We start from the raw sequence: 18,302 nt of genomic DNA on the forward strand, positions 1-18,302 counted from the left end.
CAAATAGCCCACTTCCTCATCAGCCCCCTCATTCCGGAACACCAAGTCTCAGTTTTGACATGATGCCTGAGAGTCTAGGACCAGCCAGCTACCTTTTTTCTACCCACTCCTTTGGAGACAGGCTCTACCCCATTTCATCCACAAATGGAGGCAGGCAACATCAAACAGTGGATTTTAGAGATCATGGGAAAAGGCTATGGCATTCAATTAGGAAATGCTGCCTTCCTCAAACTCCCCTGTCTATCCCTCCTCAGGGACCCCTCTCATGAGGCAGTTCGCACAGAAGTGGAGAAGTTGCTTTGTTAGGAGCAGTCAAGGAGATTTCTGCTTACCTGAAGGGTCATGATTTTTATTTCTGATATTTTGGGGTGCTAAAGAAGAATGAGGGGGTTCTGATCGATATTAAATTTAATGGAATTGAATAAATACATCTGGAAGTTTCATTTCCATATGCTGACCCTGTCTTCAGTAATCCCTTGCTGTCAGTCCTGGATTGGTTCCCAACTCTCAATCTAAAGGACACTAATTTTCATATTTCAGTTTCAGAAACATCAAAAGTACCTTTGATTTGTGGTAGCTGGGAGCCATTTCCAGTACAAGGTGCTTCCATTTGGCCTTTCTGCAATACCCAGGGTATTTACGAAGTGTCTCTCTGTGGTAGCGTTGTATCTGAGGAAGCAGGGTATATTTGTTTGCCCTTATATGAACGATTGGCTATCAAAAGCTGCTGTGGTGAGGACTTGTCACATAGTTACTATGACCAGTCTTTTCTTCTTAGCATCCGAAAGTCAATCCTCTGTTCTACACAAAGGATCCTTTTCATAGGTGCCATATTGGACTTAGTGGTAATGAGAGTTTTTCTACCTGATGACAGGTTTCTCAAAATGAAGTAAGTGTCAAGAATTTGAAGTTGCCCCACATAGAGGGTGAGGTTCTTCCTGAGTCTCAGGGGTTTTATGGCAGCCACTACCTATGTGACTGTTTGCCAGTTTAAAAATGAAACCTGTGAGGCAGGTCCCAGGCTTACAGTCGAAGTTGAGCTAGCCTTCAGCTGTTGGTCACTATACTTCAGAACATCATAGTCTCTCTGGACTGGGGGGCAAGCAGGACAAACATGCTCTGAAGTGTGCAGTTCAGTTCTTCAGGTTCATCTTGGACAGTGATTTCAGATGCCTCACCCAATGGTTGGGGGGGGGGTATGCTTGAATCATTTAAACAGTTCAAGGACATTGGTCTTCTCAGGAAAGAACGTTGCACATCAACATACTGGAACTAAGAACAGTTCATCTCGCTCTAAGAGCATTCCTCCATCAGCTGCCAGGAAAGGTTGTGCAGCTAGTAACAGACATGTCTGAAAAGTATTATATTAACAAGCAGTGGATGATCATTCCGCCTCCTTGTTTGCAGAGGTGATAAAACTGTGGGATTCATGTATCTACTATGAAATGTATCTTGTGGCACTACATTCGGCTGGGGAAAGCAATGTAGTTGTGGATAGTCTCAACAGAGACTGCTCTCAGATGCACATGAGGTCCCTAAAGATTAGGTGGTTGACCATATTTTCCAGATGGAGTCAACCCAAATGTGGACCTATTTGCAACTACGTTCCAAAGAACATGTCATTCTTCCTGTTCTAAAGTGGGTAGGAACAGACTGTGTCAGATGCTTTCCTGCTGCGCTGAGGAGAGGGGTCTGATGTGTTTCTTTTTCCCTTGATACAGCAGGTGATAGAGAGTTGTTAGGATAAGGCAAGATAATACTCATTGCCCAATCTTGGCCACATTAGCAGTGGTTTACTGATCTCCTTCAACTGTCCAGTGGAGTCTTCATATACCTCCCTCTGTCTCCAGACCTCATGTCCCGGGAGGGGGACAGGATTTTTCATGTAAGTCCCTTCGCTTGAGCGTGTATGGTCATACTTTGTCTGCTCTTGAGCAGTCGTGTTCATCTGTTCATACTAGTTAACTCTAGATAATGGTCCATTAGAAACTGTTATTTCCTAAAATGGTCTAGTTTTCAGGCATGGATGCAGAGGAGGTCTGATTCTCAATATTGGTTGGACTACTTAACGTACTTTAAAAAATCAAGAGTTGTCTAGTCTAACACATCATTAAAGGTCCATTTGGCAGCCATCTCTACGTATCCTGCTTTCGTTGATGGTAGATCGCTGTTTGTTCTTGCTTCAGTTAAAAGGTTTATAAAGGTGTATCTAAGATATGTGCCTCCTGTTAGGGACCCTCTCCTTTCCTTAGACCGGTTTTGACCATGTTGGTGAAATCTCATTTCGTCCTATTGGCTAAATGTTCATTTTATCATTTGGTGTTTGACTTTCACATTAATCAGTCTGTTAATTTACCATTTTTTCCTCTAAGCTACATTCTAGTGAAAAAAGATCTGTCCTCCATACATTGGCTGCCATAAGGGCACTTGCCTATTTTTTGGACAGAACTAAGAGCTTTTGTAAAATGACTAAATTGTTTCATATGCCAGGAACAACATGGGGTATACGGTTTCTTCTCAGACTATTTCCTGGTGGATTAAGCAATGTATTGCTGAGCATTAAACACGAGCAAAAATTCCGGTAGCTGCTTCGATTCAACCACGTTCCACTAGAGCTGCGTTGCTGCTTTCTTTTCTTGTCTGAGGCAGATGCCTCAGACTGAGATTTGCAAAGCTGCAACCTGAACTTCAGTGTTCCCTTTCACCAAGCAACGTGCTCTGGGGTTGGCAAAGTGGTGCTTCTGTTTTCATTCCCTGTTCCAACCTCCAGGTTAGTCTCAGTACTGCTTGTCAATCTTTCCCATAAGTAGGAATATGCAGAGCCACTCTCAGAAGAAATGAAGATTACTTACCAGTAACTGGAGTTCTTCAAGATGTCTCTGCATATGCACACTTCCCACCCTCCTCCTCCTTTCTGTCAGAGGCCTTGTGATTATGTCTCTGGCTTTGCAGTGGAAGGACCTGAAGTTGGGCGGGTGCTTCGTGCCCTTTATAGTCTCCACCTCAGTGGTGGGATACGAGAGTCCTATATCTGTTTCTGCTAGAAGAGGGTTCAACCAAAAGGAGGTGGAGTACCCATAAGTGGGAAATGTGGAGTCATCTCAAAGAACTCAGGTTACAGGTAAGTAACCTTCATTTCTTCCTAATACTTCCTCTGACCCTATTAAGAACACATCACATAACATGTAAGAACCAAAGTGTGCCATTAGTCATCTTGTTCATGTACTTGTATATTATGTCTTCCTAACAGTTTTTGTTCTAATGTTTTTTAGATTATAAGATATCTGTAGCAGGGACTGTCTGTGTGTGTTCAGTACTCTGTACAATTGGGCCCCAATCCTGGTTGGGGTCTTTGCATGCTAAAGTAACATAAATGTTCAGTAATACTCAAAGGTTCGGAAGAAAGTAGTGTTACTCTTCCGAGCTCTGCCCAGTTAAGATGACAAAATAAGATAATGCTCCAATAGATTATGTTGTCTGGGTTCTAGTCCTTGAGTTTGGCTCTCCCTTTATTGAGGTTCAAATACACCCATGGGCTCTGTTGGACTCCATGGTGGGGCTCAGATGCCTTGCTGGGCACTGCGCAGCCCCTTCTTAATTGAGGGGAGGGGAGAAGTAAGTGGTGGTATCTCTTAAGCCTGCCCTGTAAACTCAATCTACCAATTTACATAGTCACTTGGAGTAGATAGTATGAAAGATCTATGCAATGATCTTCCCTCTGCTTTGATAATTGGTGAAATAGTCAATGTTGACATTTAATGTTAACTCAGGTGCCCAATAATGATAACTTGCATTGAGAAGAATGGGGACAGTTTACCCACTCAAAGCTATAAAGCCCTGTGGACTCAGACATCACTGCATTAGCTGCTCTTTGTTTATATTCACGGTTTTCTCTGCTACCATAAAAGATGGAAACTTTTAAAAATGAAAGCTGCTGTAGTATGTACTCCCAGGTGGGACAGCAGCAACAGAGGCTGAACCTAAGCCATCTGAACCTAAAAGCTTGAGTCTTTTTTGCTGGGGTTGGGGTGTTTAAATTGCTGAGGTCATAGCTCAAGACTTGAGACTATTCAGCTGTCCTTATTGTGCTAATAGAAATAATAAAATAACACACCAAAATTCTTCTGCTTTATTGTCTATATGCCCTTTTGAGCTACTGAAATTTTTTTGCTCCGTATCTTTTATCTAGGACTACAGACATATTATAGACACTCCAATGGACTTTGGTACAGTGAAGGAGACGCTGGAAGCTGGAAATTATGACAACCCGATGGAATTATGCAAAGATATAAGACTAATATTTAGCAATGCAAAATCTTACACTCCAAGTAAAAGATCAAAGGTAACTTTTTGTACGCTATGCTTTCATAATAGTCGTCAGGTTGGGCTAGGCTTCATTTAGTGTTGGGTCCTTTATTAATACCTATTTAGTAATGCAACAGAGCAAGCTACCAGTCTGGTGGGTTTGGACAAAGAATAGAGTGCAACAAAAGTATTCAGAAAAAGTAGGTGTCAGTCGTATGTCTCTTGTAGCTCTAATTTATGCTGAGTCATTTTGTCATTTTCTCCAGATGGTCTCTTCAGTAAATTCTTGTTTTTGTAAAACACTCAATTTACTCGTAAGATACTTTGTAATTTAAAGTTAACATCTCTTTATTTAGATTTATAGTATGACCTTGAGATTATCAGCGTTATTTGAGGAAAAAATGAGAAGAATCGTTTCAGACTTTAAAACTGGCCAAAAACACAATGAAAGACTACGAAGAAGCCAGAGATGTAATAGGAGGTTGCAAAGTCATAGCATGGTACAGCACCCTAACAAAACACTCAGGTAAATAGATTAAAAAGATTAATGCATTTGGGGCATTTTCACTATTGTAAATTTTATGCTTGTTGCATCAGTTTTGTAAGATGGCAGCATGATCTCCTAGGATTAACTTATTAGTTAAATGGTTAATTATAGTGAAATATTTAGTACAATTTTTTTTGCAGAAATGAAGACTCGCAAAGAAAGTCCTTTGTGTAGTGCAAAATAAATTTATTACAAAACAGTTATGAGCTTATGAAGTAGAACCATTTTTAATCTCCGCTTTAGCCAGACAACCAAATTTTAACTGACTGAAATTATATGAAAGCTGGAAGGCTTAAATGATAACCAATTACAAGTTAGTAAAAGTTGCTAGCCATAATAAGGATAAGTTGTTATAACCAAGCATATATAGTAGGAAGTTATATTCCACATGTATTGTAATGTGGTGTTGGTAGCTCATGGTGAAGTTTACCCAAAATTTCCAAGAAAATAAGCCTCAATATCCCTAATGCAACATGGTTAATTCCATGTTTTATTCCACACTTTGTGTGTGTGCATGGTGGTGTGGCAAGAAGTCTCTGAGGGTCAAACCTCGTGGTGGTAGTGATTGATGCAAATGTAATTAGTCTAGATTTATCACCTACAAATCATTTTCAGCTGCTTCTCCACCAGTCCTTTTAAATGTGGTTTTCCCTTCTGTGCTTGCTATCCAGAGGCAATGGCTCTCATTGCCTAGCAACGTGTACTTGGATATATCCCTTTCTGTTGCCACCCAGCCATTCTGCTGCTGGCAGCAGAAGAAAGGTCCACCTACTTTGGCCAAATACAGTTCTTTATTTCCCTACTGTTTCTGGCAAGTAGTGAGCCAACTTAGGTTTTCAGTGCTTAACTGTAGAGCATATGGGGGCAGTGGCAGGTGCGCTGAGCTTATTAGGATCTGTTACAGGAGTATTCCTCACATTCTCAATCTGCTCCCTTCCCTCTACCAAACAGCAGGCAAGTATGGCTGAAATAAAGAAACACATAAAGAGCAGGCAATGCTCTATCTGAAACATCAGTCTCATTCATATCTGAAAAGGAATTGTGTGTGACATGTTCCCAGCACACAGACCTTCACTGAGCCGAGGATTAGGGTTTCAGAGGATTATTGAGACCTCATTTCCTCTTCAGCAGAATTCAAGGAGTGCTTCAGATAAGTCTCTGCAAATTACAAGACACATCTTGACCACAGCATGCACTTCTTGTCCCTCAAAAAGAATCTCTGGCTGTATGAATTTGTGGCTGCTTAATTAGAAAAATCTTTTTAGTGAGTCTATAACCCAAAGGAACCAAGTTACTACTTAGTATCCTAAAGTGGTAGGTATTTTCTAATGTGAGCAAACAAAATGGCCTCCTTCAAGGCTCCCCAGAAATCTCTGGATGACTTTCCTATATGTGGTGGATTCTCAATCTAATTCTTGCCCCATGTCTTTGCCCATGAAAGAGGACAGGGGGAGGAGGTCACAGAGGGGAACACTTGGTATGCTCCCAGCTAAAAGTCTGCTAGGAGGTAGCTATGGAAGAAGTGTACAAACGTCCCATAAACCAAGAGATGTAGTTTTATGTGTAAGTCTCTTAAGACAAGTAGAACAGGTGCAAGAGGTGCAGAATTCTCTCTGGCTAAGGCCAAGTCCACACTAAAGATTTCTGCCAGCCCAGTTGTGTTGGCCAGAGAGTTGAAGAGGTGTGGTTCTTGACCAACATAGTTGTGCTATCAGAAGCCCCTAGTAGTACACGCAACTATACTGGCAAAGTTGCACTTTTACCCATGTACTTTGTTTTTTGCTTAGGTGTGGTGGAATAATATTCTAGTAAAATCACAGTTTTGGTGGTATAAGCTGCGTCCAGGGTAGGAGCTCTTTGCCAGTATACTATACCGGTATAGCCATACCAGCAAAGAGCCCTTAGTGCGTATGTGGCCTAAGTGTACAAGGATGCCTTATTCTAAACAATGAAGAACTCAAGATTTAAAGGACTAGTATATATGTTAATTCAGGGCTTTATCAGGTAACAAATTTTCCCTTTAGGCTTTTTTAATGCTTTAATTTCATTTATTAGAAGAAATATTTCTGGTGTCGAACAAGTGCTCTTTCTCTCTTCCATTCCTCTACCAGAAGAGCATTGTTCTCCAGTAATCAAACTGAACCCCAGGCTTGTGTGCAGCACTCACACAGGTTAGATTTGAGTTACGGTGGAAAACTATAGACTTCGTGTATTCATATTTCTGGGTACTCACATTTTATTTCAGAGAGCAGGATCTTTCTCCCAGGTTGTACCTGTTAGCTGGTGTCTTTGGGACTCTGTTTATCATAGGATATAATTGGTACACATGGTCCTTTTAAATGCCTATTGCAACTGATAAGTGAGGATTCTAGGGTACATTAGAAATCCAAAGGCAGCTGCTGCAACTTGGAAAATAGGGGGAAAAACATGATCAGCCTCAGATTTATGTATATATGCATAGTTGATATCTAATCCATTTCCTGATTTAATTAGATATTTTCACTGTAGGTGTAAATTGCACTTTTACCATGAGCACTTAGCATCTGCTACTGAGTTGTGAATGGTTTCAGAGTAGCAGCCATGTTAGTTTGTATTCGCAAAAAGAAAAGGAGTACTTGTGGCACCTTAGAGACTAACCAATTTATCTGAGCATAAGCTTTCGTGAGGTACAGCTCACTTCATCGGATGCATTCAGTGGAAAATGCAGTGGGGAGATTTATATACATAGAGAACATGAAACAATGATTGTTACCATACACACTGTAACGAGAGTTACAACTGCAGACATAATAAAATGTAATATTTTAGTTCACAAATTTAATCGCTTTTCACCAAGTCGGAAATGGTACTGAATACAGTCTGTTTTCTAGCAATAGCAATTATTGCCTTTTATCCAAGTTTCCAAATATTTCATTATTTCCTATTGAAATATTCTGCTCGCTTACATTGTATATTACAGTTATTTCTATTTCCTTTGTATGGCTAGAAATGTGAAGCAGAAACCCTTAAAATCTCAGGCAAAAATTGAATCTGAGCAGGAAGATTCTTCTACCCAACCTACCTCTAGCAGAGCAGCATGCGTTACAAGCCATAAAATAAATGCTAGCACCTATCCCCACAGTTCTGGTGAATCTTCTGATTCTGCTTGCATGTCCTCACGTGAAAGAAATGGAAAAGCTAGAACTACACCCGTAACAAATCATTCTGTGTTGTCATCAGGTGAGAAACAAAATCTGTTTTAAAAGTTGTGTTTGCTTATATATTAAACTTTAGCTATAAAATGTTTGCTAATATTTTTTTGCCTTTGTAGGCAAAGTTACCATAATTCCCATAAATTCTAGCTAAATAACTCTTAAAAATACAAAGCTTTTAAAATGCCTTCTGTAGGAAAACCTTGTCTCTGAGAACTGTGAATGTTTTGTAATAACATCTTGTGTTTTCATGCCGTTTGCATGTTAAGTATAGAAGTCTTCTGTTTTAAAGTTGTATAGAACCCAATAAGTTTCTTTAGTTTCAGCTTTTACTAGTGAAAAGCCTGCAGTAGGGGAAACTTATAAGTAAAAATACATTTATAATCAAAGAAGCAGACTTGTACACCATCTTTCAATCCTGTTGGTAATAGTCTGTGTGCCTGTACTCAGTTTCACATGGGGAGTCATCACGGAGTTAAATGGCTTGTTGAGGGGTGCGAGGGAGAAAAATGGTCCTGTCAGCTATACTTATTTGCTGCTTTAAAAATCTTCTGCTAAATGTGAAAATGGAACCTTGAAGTCTCAGACAACAGTCTTAGCAAACAGTGCTTGTGATGAACACTTTGAACTTGCCATGTCAGTACATTTAACACATAAATATGATTTATATTTAACTGTGTGTGTGTGTATTGCACACAAAACGCTATGCCAAAAGGCTATTAAGATTTCAAAGTTACGCACTCAGATGAAAGGAAGTGCTGGAATTAATGTTGCCTATGCAACACATGAAGGCCGCCCTGTCATATATCACATTTTTATTCCAAAGCATGAAGGTGCCAAACTCTTAAAGAAGAAGCCACCACAATTTTATTAACATTGCAAAGCCTTCCTTGAAAATGGCTGAACATTTTTAGCTGAACCTTAAAAAAAGAAAAAATGCCACCAGACAATGTAGCATGAAAAAATTCAGCCCACATACTTAGTTTGGCAAAGTCATGAGCAACTGAAAACTGTCTTACAATGGAAAATGTCAGCCAGCTATCACTCACTATAGGTGACACTACCAGTGCCACCTATAATGTATGCCCTACTGTCATTGTCGTCTATAAACAATACACTGTGAAACTAATTATATGGAAGTGATATGTGTAAGAAACATTCTGTAACGTGTAAACCAGCAAATTACAGCTACTAATTAATTTTCAAGGTAACTAATTTGCTGTGTTCCTACTTAGAATTCTAATATTTTTTTACCAGAAAGTGAAATAGAAGGCTCTTCGGCTTCTTCCTCTGCCTCCTCATCAGGATCTTCCTCCTCTTCTTCAAGTAGCTCAGAGGAAAGTAAAGAAAGCTCTATGGCTCTTGCATCCCCAGTATTACACAATGGCATATCCAGAGCAAAGAACAGCAGCTTTAGGGAAACCAGAAATAGAGCAGCTCAAAGAAAGCAAATGGGTAAGATTCAATTAGTGTTTTCTGTGAATGGCCAATAACATAAGAAAATGCACATTCAGTAGTTACTATGTGGTGCAATTAAGTTCATGTTAATAACCCTTAGAAAAGTTAAAACTGTATGTTAACATTTTGAGTACGTGACTGAGGCTAGCTTAGTGGCATGGCACTTGTACCAATACTGTTGCTGTAAGAGTTAGACTTTTCTCATCTTACTGTCTGCTCTGGTGAAATAATTAACATTAGCACTGAAGAAAGTTACTAGTAAGGCAAAGAGATAGTCAAACAGTGAGGATGAAGGTTTTGCAACTCCCTTAGTTTTTAATTATAAAAAAGAAATTGAATACAACTGATACTGATGGTATAATGATGGTTTAAATACAAATAAAGCAAGCTTCAATTCACGGTGAATGCTCATCTTTTAGATTTGTGAAGAATGAGAATTGTTACCTTTATTTTCTAGTTAAATAAAATGTTCCATGTAAGTTGCAGCTACTACTACATTTGTACTTCAGTTCAGTTTGTGCCTGAGTTGAACTTGTTTGACTTTACAGGAAATTAAATTTAACATAAATGGGTGTCCTTATATTTAAAATTGACAGCGATCCTTTATTTTACAGGATCGGTTTCTCAGGGGAATAGAAATATCAGAAAAACTGCCAGGAAAAGGCTATATAGAAGTGACTCTGAAAATACTTCAGCAGTGGCTTGTGAATCATTGAGTAACAAAACTGGTAGACATAGAAAAATTCCACGCAGAAGTGCTACTGTGGCTGCTAATAAATTAAAGCTGATGAGTGATGTGGAGGAAGAGATCTCCAGTTCAGAAAGTATTGGCATTGGAAGCAAGAACAGAAAACTGCCCCACCGCAATGCTTCTGCTGCAGCCAGGAAACTGTTGTTGGAAGGCTCTGATGATGAGACAGGTTTAAAGTCTGAAAGTGAAAAAGAATTAAAAGAACCGTATGCAAGGAAGAAAAAACTTTCTCAGCCTGGTTCATCTGCTGCTAGAAGAAAATATATTAGTGAATCTGAAGATGGAAGTTCAGATTCTGAAACTGATACAAGAAAGGCACAAAAAAATAGGCAAAGCAATAGCAAAAAACCACCACACAGGAGAGTCTGTGCTGCATCTCCTAAAATTAAAAATCCCACAGTAGAATTTTCAGAGGATGACTCCAAAAGCCATAAGTCAGAGGATGGGATCAGTCAGGAAGTGTCCAAACAGTCAACTTCTACACACAAACAGCATGCAGTGAGCAACTCATCTGAGGATGAGGAAGATTCTGAGTCACGCAGGTGGAATGGTAGAAAAATCAAGAAGGTGACGAGTCAAAAACCTGTAACTCCATTCAAAAAAGCAAAAGTCTTGAGTGACTTGGAGGACACAGCAGAGTCTGAAACAGAAGTGAAGGAGAATGGAAGAAGTTCTGTGTCAGAGAGCATGGAAACTTCTGGGACTGCAGGGAGCTCAAAATCTGGACCGGATGCTAGTTTCAATTGCTCTTCTAATTTAGCATCTGAAACTGATACCAATAATAGTAACTGTAGCGATGCCATAAACACAAAAAGGAGGAAAAGGGAAGTCACTAAAAAAGGTATGTTTAAAAACTTAATGTAACTAAATCTGATACTGACTAAATTAAAATGTAGGATTGGTGGTTATTAGGAAGATTTGGACTACTCAAAATGGGTTCCTTGCCATTCTGAAGGAAACTTGTGTAGGAATATTGTAAAGTGCAACAATGATAGACGTATAAAGGTGTATGCTGTTAAAATTGGGTAGTGATCAGTGTAATTTTTCAGAGGAAAATTATTTCCCTTCCTCATGGCACTAGATCTCTTGATGAATGCTGAGTGTCTTACTATTCTGGAAGTATATTCATATGAAACTATTAATGCAAATATACTATTATATCATTTTTAACTTGTACTTTCTGTCCACATTGTAATATTTAGCACAGATGACAAAATATTCTTCAGTTGAGAAACATATTTAAGTATGAATTGTTTCATTTCATCCAGTAAGTTTACAAATGGTTTCACTGGGGACAGTTCATTAGTAGAATATGGAGTGTTATGGGTGACTCAGATATTGCCTTTGATAAGCTGTGCATTCAAGAATCAATAAATATGTATGTTCTAGATTCTGTTCTTGAATGTCCTCATGATAACTATAGCTAGAGTATATAGCACACAGCCACTATTAAGGTTACCTGAGTGTTTTCTTTCTGAAAGCCCATTTTCGTTTATTACAGCCTGGTGAATTTTTCACCTTTCAGGCTGGTTTCCACCTGAGGGTGGTCATGTTTTTATAAATGTGAGCAAGGCATTTCTGCAGTTTTTGAGAATGAGTAGTTTGGAGGTGGGAAAATGCTTCCCCTATTCTTTAAAAACAGGACCGTGTAATTTTTAAAATATTTTTTATATATATATTTATATATTTTTTTTAAAAACAGCTCCAGTTCTGGGAAGAAAGTAGAAATTTTGCATGGCTATAGGGCAGTGTTTCTCACCCTTTTTGATACCAGGGACCAGCTTGCTGCCTTCCTAAACTCTGCCAGGGAAATCTCAAGGATCAGCACCAGTCCGCGGACTGGTCATTGAGAAACACTGATATAGGGTAATATTTTCAAAAGCACCTCACTGACTTAAAAACTTTCTCAGTTAGATGCTTTTCACAATGTTACTCATAGGCCTTATATTGGAGGTGCACTTTAAAGTAAGTGTTCCGATTAGCTCAGATTATCACTTTTTTTTTTAAAACGTGCAGGCATTGTACATTTTTAATAACAATACTTTTTAAAAATAACTCCTGGAAATATAAAGTAAAAGGGCTGTTAATGCAGTCGCATAAAATTTTGAATAGAAATAAGTAATATGGTGCCCTCTATGTTGTCATGGGTATTTAATAAGGTTTCTATGATTTCCAGAGAAGCCCTGCTTCATTCAGTGAGATGTTCAAAAGTTCTTGCAAACCCCATATCATGGTTTGTCTACACACAATTTCTGCCTCAATTTAACTAAATTTATAGTTGTAAGCAAAACACATTTACATCAGTATGAAAGTGTTCACACTGAGGAGTTGCACCAGTTTGAGTAAGTTTGTTTTTAAACTGATTTATGTAAATTGGTGCAAAAACTCTGTAGACCAGCTCTCACGTTAGGCATTTTTGTGCAGTCTGGCCTAGTTTTGTATCTAGGCATATAATGAGAGTCATATTTGAATTATTTCCTTTTTCTAGCATATTTCCTATGGAAAACATAAGATTGCAAAGTGACGCGCTCAAGTCAAGAAATGTCATGTTTTAAGGTTGCATCTGAATACTTTGTATATTTGCCTCAGAAAAGTAATTTAAATTTTACGATCAACAGGGATTCTAGAAATCCTTTTGCCACAGGAAAAACTCGAAATTTGCATTTTTACAGAGAATCTTTAGTTTTTACATTTTGTGAAAAAATAACATGTATACAGTAGAACCCCATTTATGTGAGCCTCCATTATCCGGCTCTCCATATTAACCAAATTGGTGCTGTCGGTTGTCAGCCCCAGGCAGTGGGGCTCACAGCTGAAGCTCTTTGCCCATTCTCTGGATTATCCAAATTTTAGATGATCTGATCTGGCCCTGGCCCCAATTAGATCAGATAAAATGGGGTTCTGCTCTATATTGTGGCTAGGGAAGAAGTTCAGCCTTTCATTTTACTCATTGAAGAAAACAGATTTTGGGGTTTTTTTTATCGGACAGTTTTGTTTTTATCATGGGAAAGCTAGGATCCCTGATGATCACTTACTATTTTTTCCATAGATTTCCTGCAGGTTCCTGTATTCTAGCCCAAATTGTTTGCATTTACAATGGTGTAAATTAGGAGTAAATCAGCTGAAATCAATTAACTGTACTCTGAATTTACATGAATATATGAAAAAATGAATTTGAATAAAATAATATTTGGCCCTCAATATGCAGGTTGGATTTGTGTACAGCAGCAAGTGAGCCCGAGATGTGTACTCATTTAACTGTGAGAAAAACTTATTAAATATTTGTATTTTTAAATTAAATGTATTTGCATAGAGAAAATCTTTTTTTTTGTTGACAGCTAGCATTTTATATTGTGTACACTATTCCTTTTTGCTTCTAAGAAGCAAGTTATAAATAAATGTTGAATCCCTGCCGGGTCCACTGCAGACTCCACCTGCTCACTAAATGAAGATGGGGCCCTGTGAAAAAAGTTAACCTTTAGTTTGGCGTGTCCTGACTGAGTGCTTCATAGGCAGCCTTAACGTTGCTTTAACTTACATTTTCTATAAAATGCAGTCAGACCCTGATGTCAGCTAGCACTTCCTAACTAATCATACAGTATCTTTCGTAAATGTAAAATAATTATTGCTACAAAAATGACTTAATCGTTTGGGGTTTTTTAAAACATGGAAATATTTCCTTTGCTTATAGGTTTGATAAAAGTATATATTTGCAAAACAAAGTTTGGGCTGAAGTTGACCAGATATAATGTCCTTTTATCATTACATCTTCCTCATCAAATCTGAATTACGCATTTTCTGGATTTTTTGGATTAAATAAAACAAGTTTTTGGAGTTCTAGAATACTAGTAGTATGAATTTTTTTTCTACTTTTTAGATTCATTTCTTAATTCCTTTGTTTTAATTTTGGGGCTTTTATTTAACAGACTTAATATGGTGGTCGCCCACAGCTTTCTGTTGCCACAGATGACATGGTAATTTTTTAGGGCTCTGATTCATTCAGATAGTTTTGCATCACTCTGGGTCAAAGCAAGTATAAAACCAGCTGACCAAAGTTAGTAAAAGGATTACCCTGGTCTCAGCACATCTCCAGGTCACCTAAAACTGTTGTACCTATGCTGCCACAGCACAGAACATGTCAGAGGGAAAGGCACATATCCAGGATGGGCTCCAGTGATTCCTGGCTATTGGATAGGCATTTGGAGCCATGGAGAGCCAGGAATAAGAAGAGCAACGTGGAGTTGTGCTCATGCACTGGGAACTCACCTTGATGGCCCAAGGATTAGGGGAATGCAAAGGTGTTTGAAAGCCATCTTTGAATGGCCTTTGTCCCATATCTGGTCTTTTACCAAGAACAGATCAACCAAACTGCAACAAAACAAATAATATTTTTTCTTGCAGGTGCATTCTTAAAATGGGGGTGAGGAGATGGACTTTTCAGGGCATGTAATTCAGAGAACGTAAAAATCATAGGTGGAATGATGATATAGTTGGCCAAAACCTTAATTGCTCTCCACCGAATATAACATGTAATATGTTTGAATTACCCTTGCTATTATAAAATAAAAATACAGGTGTTTTTATCACCTTATTAAACACACAGTGTGAGCTGTTCTCCAGTGCTATTCGGGTTTGTACATTGTTAGTACTAAAATATAAATTTTTCTTGTTCTGTTTTAAAATATTTGTCATAAATTTGTCATATTTAATTTAACAAATATTTAAATCATTTTTATTTTTTATATTATAGGATCTTTCTCTCAAGAGAATGGTCATAGCAGAAGAGCTACCAGGAAAAGGTTCTATGGGAGTGACTCAGAATATTCAAAGGGGGCTTACAAAATAGTGAATGACAAAGATGATGGTCGTAGAAGAATTCCACGTAGAAGTGCAACTGTGGCTGCCAGTAAATTAAGACTAATGAGTGATGTGGAGGAAGAGATCTCCAGCTCAGAAAGTGTTGGCATTGGAAGCAAGAACAGAAAACTGCCCCACCGCAGTGCCTCTGCTGCAGCCAGGAAGTTGTTATTGGATGGCTTTGAAGATGACACAGGTTTAAAGTCTGAAAGTGAAAAAGAACTAAAAGAACAGTATATTAAACAGAAAACGCTTTCACAGACTAGTTCATGTGCTAGAAGAAAATATATTAGTGAATCTGAAGATAAAAGTTCAGATTCTGAAATAGGTGCACAAATGGCACAAAAGAATAGGCAAAGCAATGGCCATAAACAACCACACAGGACAGTCTGTGCTGCATCTCCTAAAATTAAAAATCCCACAGTAGAATTCTCAGAGCAGGACTCCAAAAGCCATAAGTCAGGGGATGGGAGCAGTCAAAAAGTATCCGACCAGTCAACTTCTGCACACACACAACATGCTGTGAGCAACTCTGAGGATGAGGCAGATTCTTTATCAGGCGGGTGGAATGGTAGAAGAATTAAGAAGATGACCAGTCAAAAGTCTGCAACTCTTTTCAAAAAAGCAAAAGCCTTGAGTGATTTGAAGAACACAGCAGAGTCTGAAACAGAAGTGAGGGAGAATGGAAGACGATCTATGTCAGAGAGAATGGGACCTTCTGGAATTGCAGGGAGCTCAAAATCTGGACCTGATGCCAGTTTCAATTGCTCATCTAATTTAGAATTTGATACTGATTCCAATAGCAGTAACTATAGCAATGCCACAAACACAAAAAAAAGGAAAAGGAAAGGAAAAACAAAAGTCATTAGAAAAGGTAAAAATTTTAAAGCTAATGCATCTAAATCTATGATATTGTCTAGACAGAGGAAACGACGTAGGATTAATATGGATAATAATGACTGGGAGGATTTGGACTATACAAAATATGAAAGAGCTCCTCAACGCTCTAAAATCAGAACTAGAAATCAGGGTAGAAAGACTGCAAGATATGATGATAGAGACTTAGACAGTGTGTTCCAACTGGGAGATTATAGAACATAATGGGGGGAAATCTATTCCACTTTTGTGGTAATATTAGAATTCATGATGAATGGTAGCTGTTCTTTGTCATGAGATTCAGGGAAAACATTTATATTTTTCTGTGAAAAACTTAATCCTGTGACTATCCTTGTCGTATTTCAGATTGCATTTGCTGGTCCATGTAGCAGTATGTAGCAACTGATACCAAAAATGTTTCATTTTGGGGCAGTATTTTAGTGGAGACTGAAATGTTACTGCTCAGAGTAACAGTTTTCAAAACCAGTTGAACACTGGCCTGTATGTTGCTAGCACAATATTGAGGATCGGTGCTATATGAGAAAATTGATGGCAAGAGTTTTAGAAATTTCAGAATCTCAAAGTGGACTGTTCTAGCACCTGTTCCTTATTCTAAAGACTTCATCTAACGGTAACCTACTTTTATAATAAGTCTTATCATTAGTCCTGTTGATCTTGACATCATGAGTAAAGTAACAGTTACTTTACAAAGTAGAGAACTATTTTTATTTTTCCAAATTATTTGCTTTGTTAATGCAGTTGAATACATAAGAGCCATTAATTTAAATTTAAATAATTTGTATTGTTTGACTGAAAGGTGTTGTGTTTTAATACAGTGTTGCTTCCATGAGGTAAATTGGAATCTGCAAAATTATTTATTTTAATTTTTGTTTTGATGGCAGTTTTGCTACCTTTTTTTTAGGTGAAAACATAGTGTGTCCAGGATAGCAATATTCTGGTATTTATTTGGTGTCTGCATGCACTCCTGTTCTTACTATTGGTGTAAATTTTTAAGATGATAAAGCTTTTTGTCCAACAGATACAGTGATGTCCCCTATATCTGTTTCTCCAAATTTCATGGGATATTCTGATTTTTCATGTGTTCAGCCAAAGTGTTAAGTCACTCTTATGGTCCTTAAGAGATTTTCTTATGTACAGCATCTCATTGGCAGACAGTTGATAATGAATAGCCCAAAGTTGTAGTCTCATAGAAATGTTCATTAGCCTAATTTTGCTTTTGCAGTTTCAACCTATTCTCGAGTTTATTCTTCTCCATTTCTCATCTTTCTTTCATATGCACTTCCATGTGCTAAATGAGATGTAATTCCAGTTTGGGAATTTTTTTGGCAACTTGGCTCATCAGAATGACATTGGGATTCACTGGGCCATATCTAGTGTGTCGCTACAACTTCCTCTTTTAGGAGATTGGTGGTTCTTTCATAGTTGAGCCAACTTTAAAGACTCTTTACAGTCTTTATATTCTCTTTTCCTAACTATTCCAAAGATGTTAGGGAGATAGACACTAGTCCCAAAAACTGCTCTAACTACCTTATCTCCATCTTCTCCCCTCCCCCCCAACCTCCCAAAAAAAGATTGCAAAAAGTAAAGAAAGAACATCCCAAGTGCCCTAGCAGACCTTACTTTAGAGAATTCCCACAAATATTGCAACAGAAGCAATTGGGCAAGTTTTTTTTTACTTGTTCTTTTTGTTCTATTGTAAGTGGGAGGCATCTATACCATCCTCGTAGGGACTACAACTAGTTTTAGGGCTTGGAGAATTCTCATGACTTGTAATCCCCAGTAAAGGGGATTGAATCTAGCATATGGAGTTGTGGTACATGGAACTTGTATACATACTCTTTAGAAAAATCTCTCTCTCTCTCTTTCATCTCCTTTTTGCAGAGTGCTTTTTTTAACTATACTGCAGAAGGACCAGTCTTTTCCCTGGAGAGGTCTGCACTTTGTGAAGCCAGAACATGTATAGCTTTACTTGTGGTTAGCACCCTACATATATTTTCAACTTCATGTAGCAATCAGTAGGTTGAATAGGAGTGTGGGGGAAATAGAGGCATGTTTTTACAGTAACTCTAAGATCCTGGATGAAATAATACTGTAGCCAGCAATGGTAAATAATTCACCAGATAGTAAACTGAATAAAGGAAAAGTAAGAATTTAATATTTTATATTCATATTTTGTTAGCCTATATTGTACCTTTGCATAAATTATATCTCTTATAGCTGCAGTACTCTTCCCCCTTTTTCTAGTCTCAAAATTGTTGTTGAATTTAAAGTAACATGCCCATGTACTACTTGACTC

General features: G+C 38.1%; 1 protein-coding gene across 2 annotated transcripts in view; it reads left to right on the forward strand.

Annotated features, from left to right (window-relative positions):
• BRWD1 (bromodomain and WD repeat domain containing 1) overlaps nt 1-18,302 on the forward strand; it is a 109,488-nt gene that overhangs the window by 83,018 nt on the left and 8,168 nt on the right. The window contains exons 36-41 of one of the 2 annotated variants that reach the window (XM_084651259.1): nt 4,190-4,342; nt 4,662-4,831; nt 7,839-8,071; nt 9,301-9,498; nt 10,116-11,093; nt 15,003-15,983. In XM_084651259.1, the coding sequence (XP_084507385.1) occupies nt 4,190-4,342; nt 4,662-4,831; nt 7,839-8,071; nt 9,301-9,498; nt 10,116-11,093; nt 15,003-15,983 (2,713 nt within the window). Of the gene's footprint in view, nt 1-1,721; nt 1,857-4,189; nt 4,343-4,661; nt 4,832-7,838; nt 8,072-9,300; nt 9,499-10,115; nt 11,094-15,002; nt 15,984-18,302 lie in introns of those variants that run through there. The other variant, XM_084651260.1, reaches the window with a different exon arrangement.

This window comes from Lepidochelys olivacea (assembly GCF_965140295.1).
Source record: "Lepidochelys olivacea isolate rLepOli2 genome assembly, chromosome: 1".
NCBI classification, from domain to species: Eukaryota; Metazoa; Chordata; order Testudines; family Cheloniidae; genus Lepidochelys; species Lepidochelys olivacea.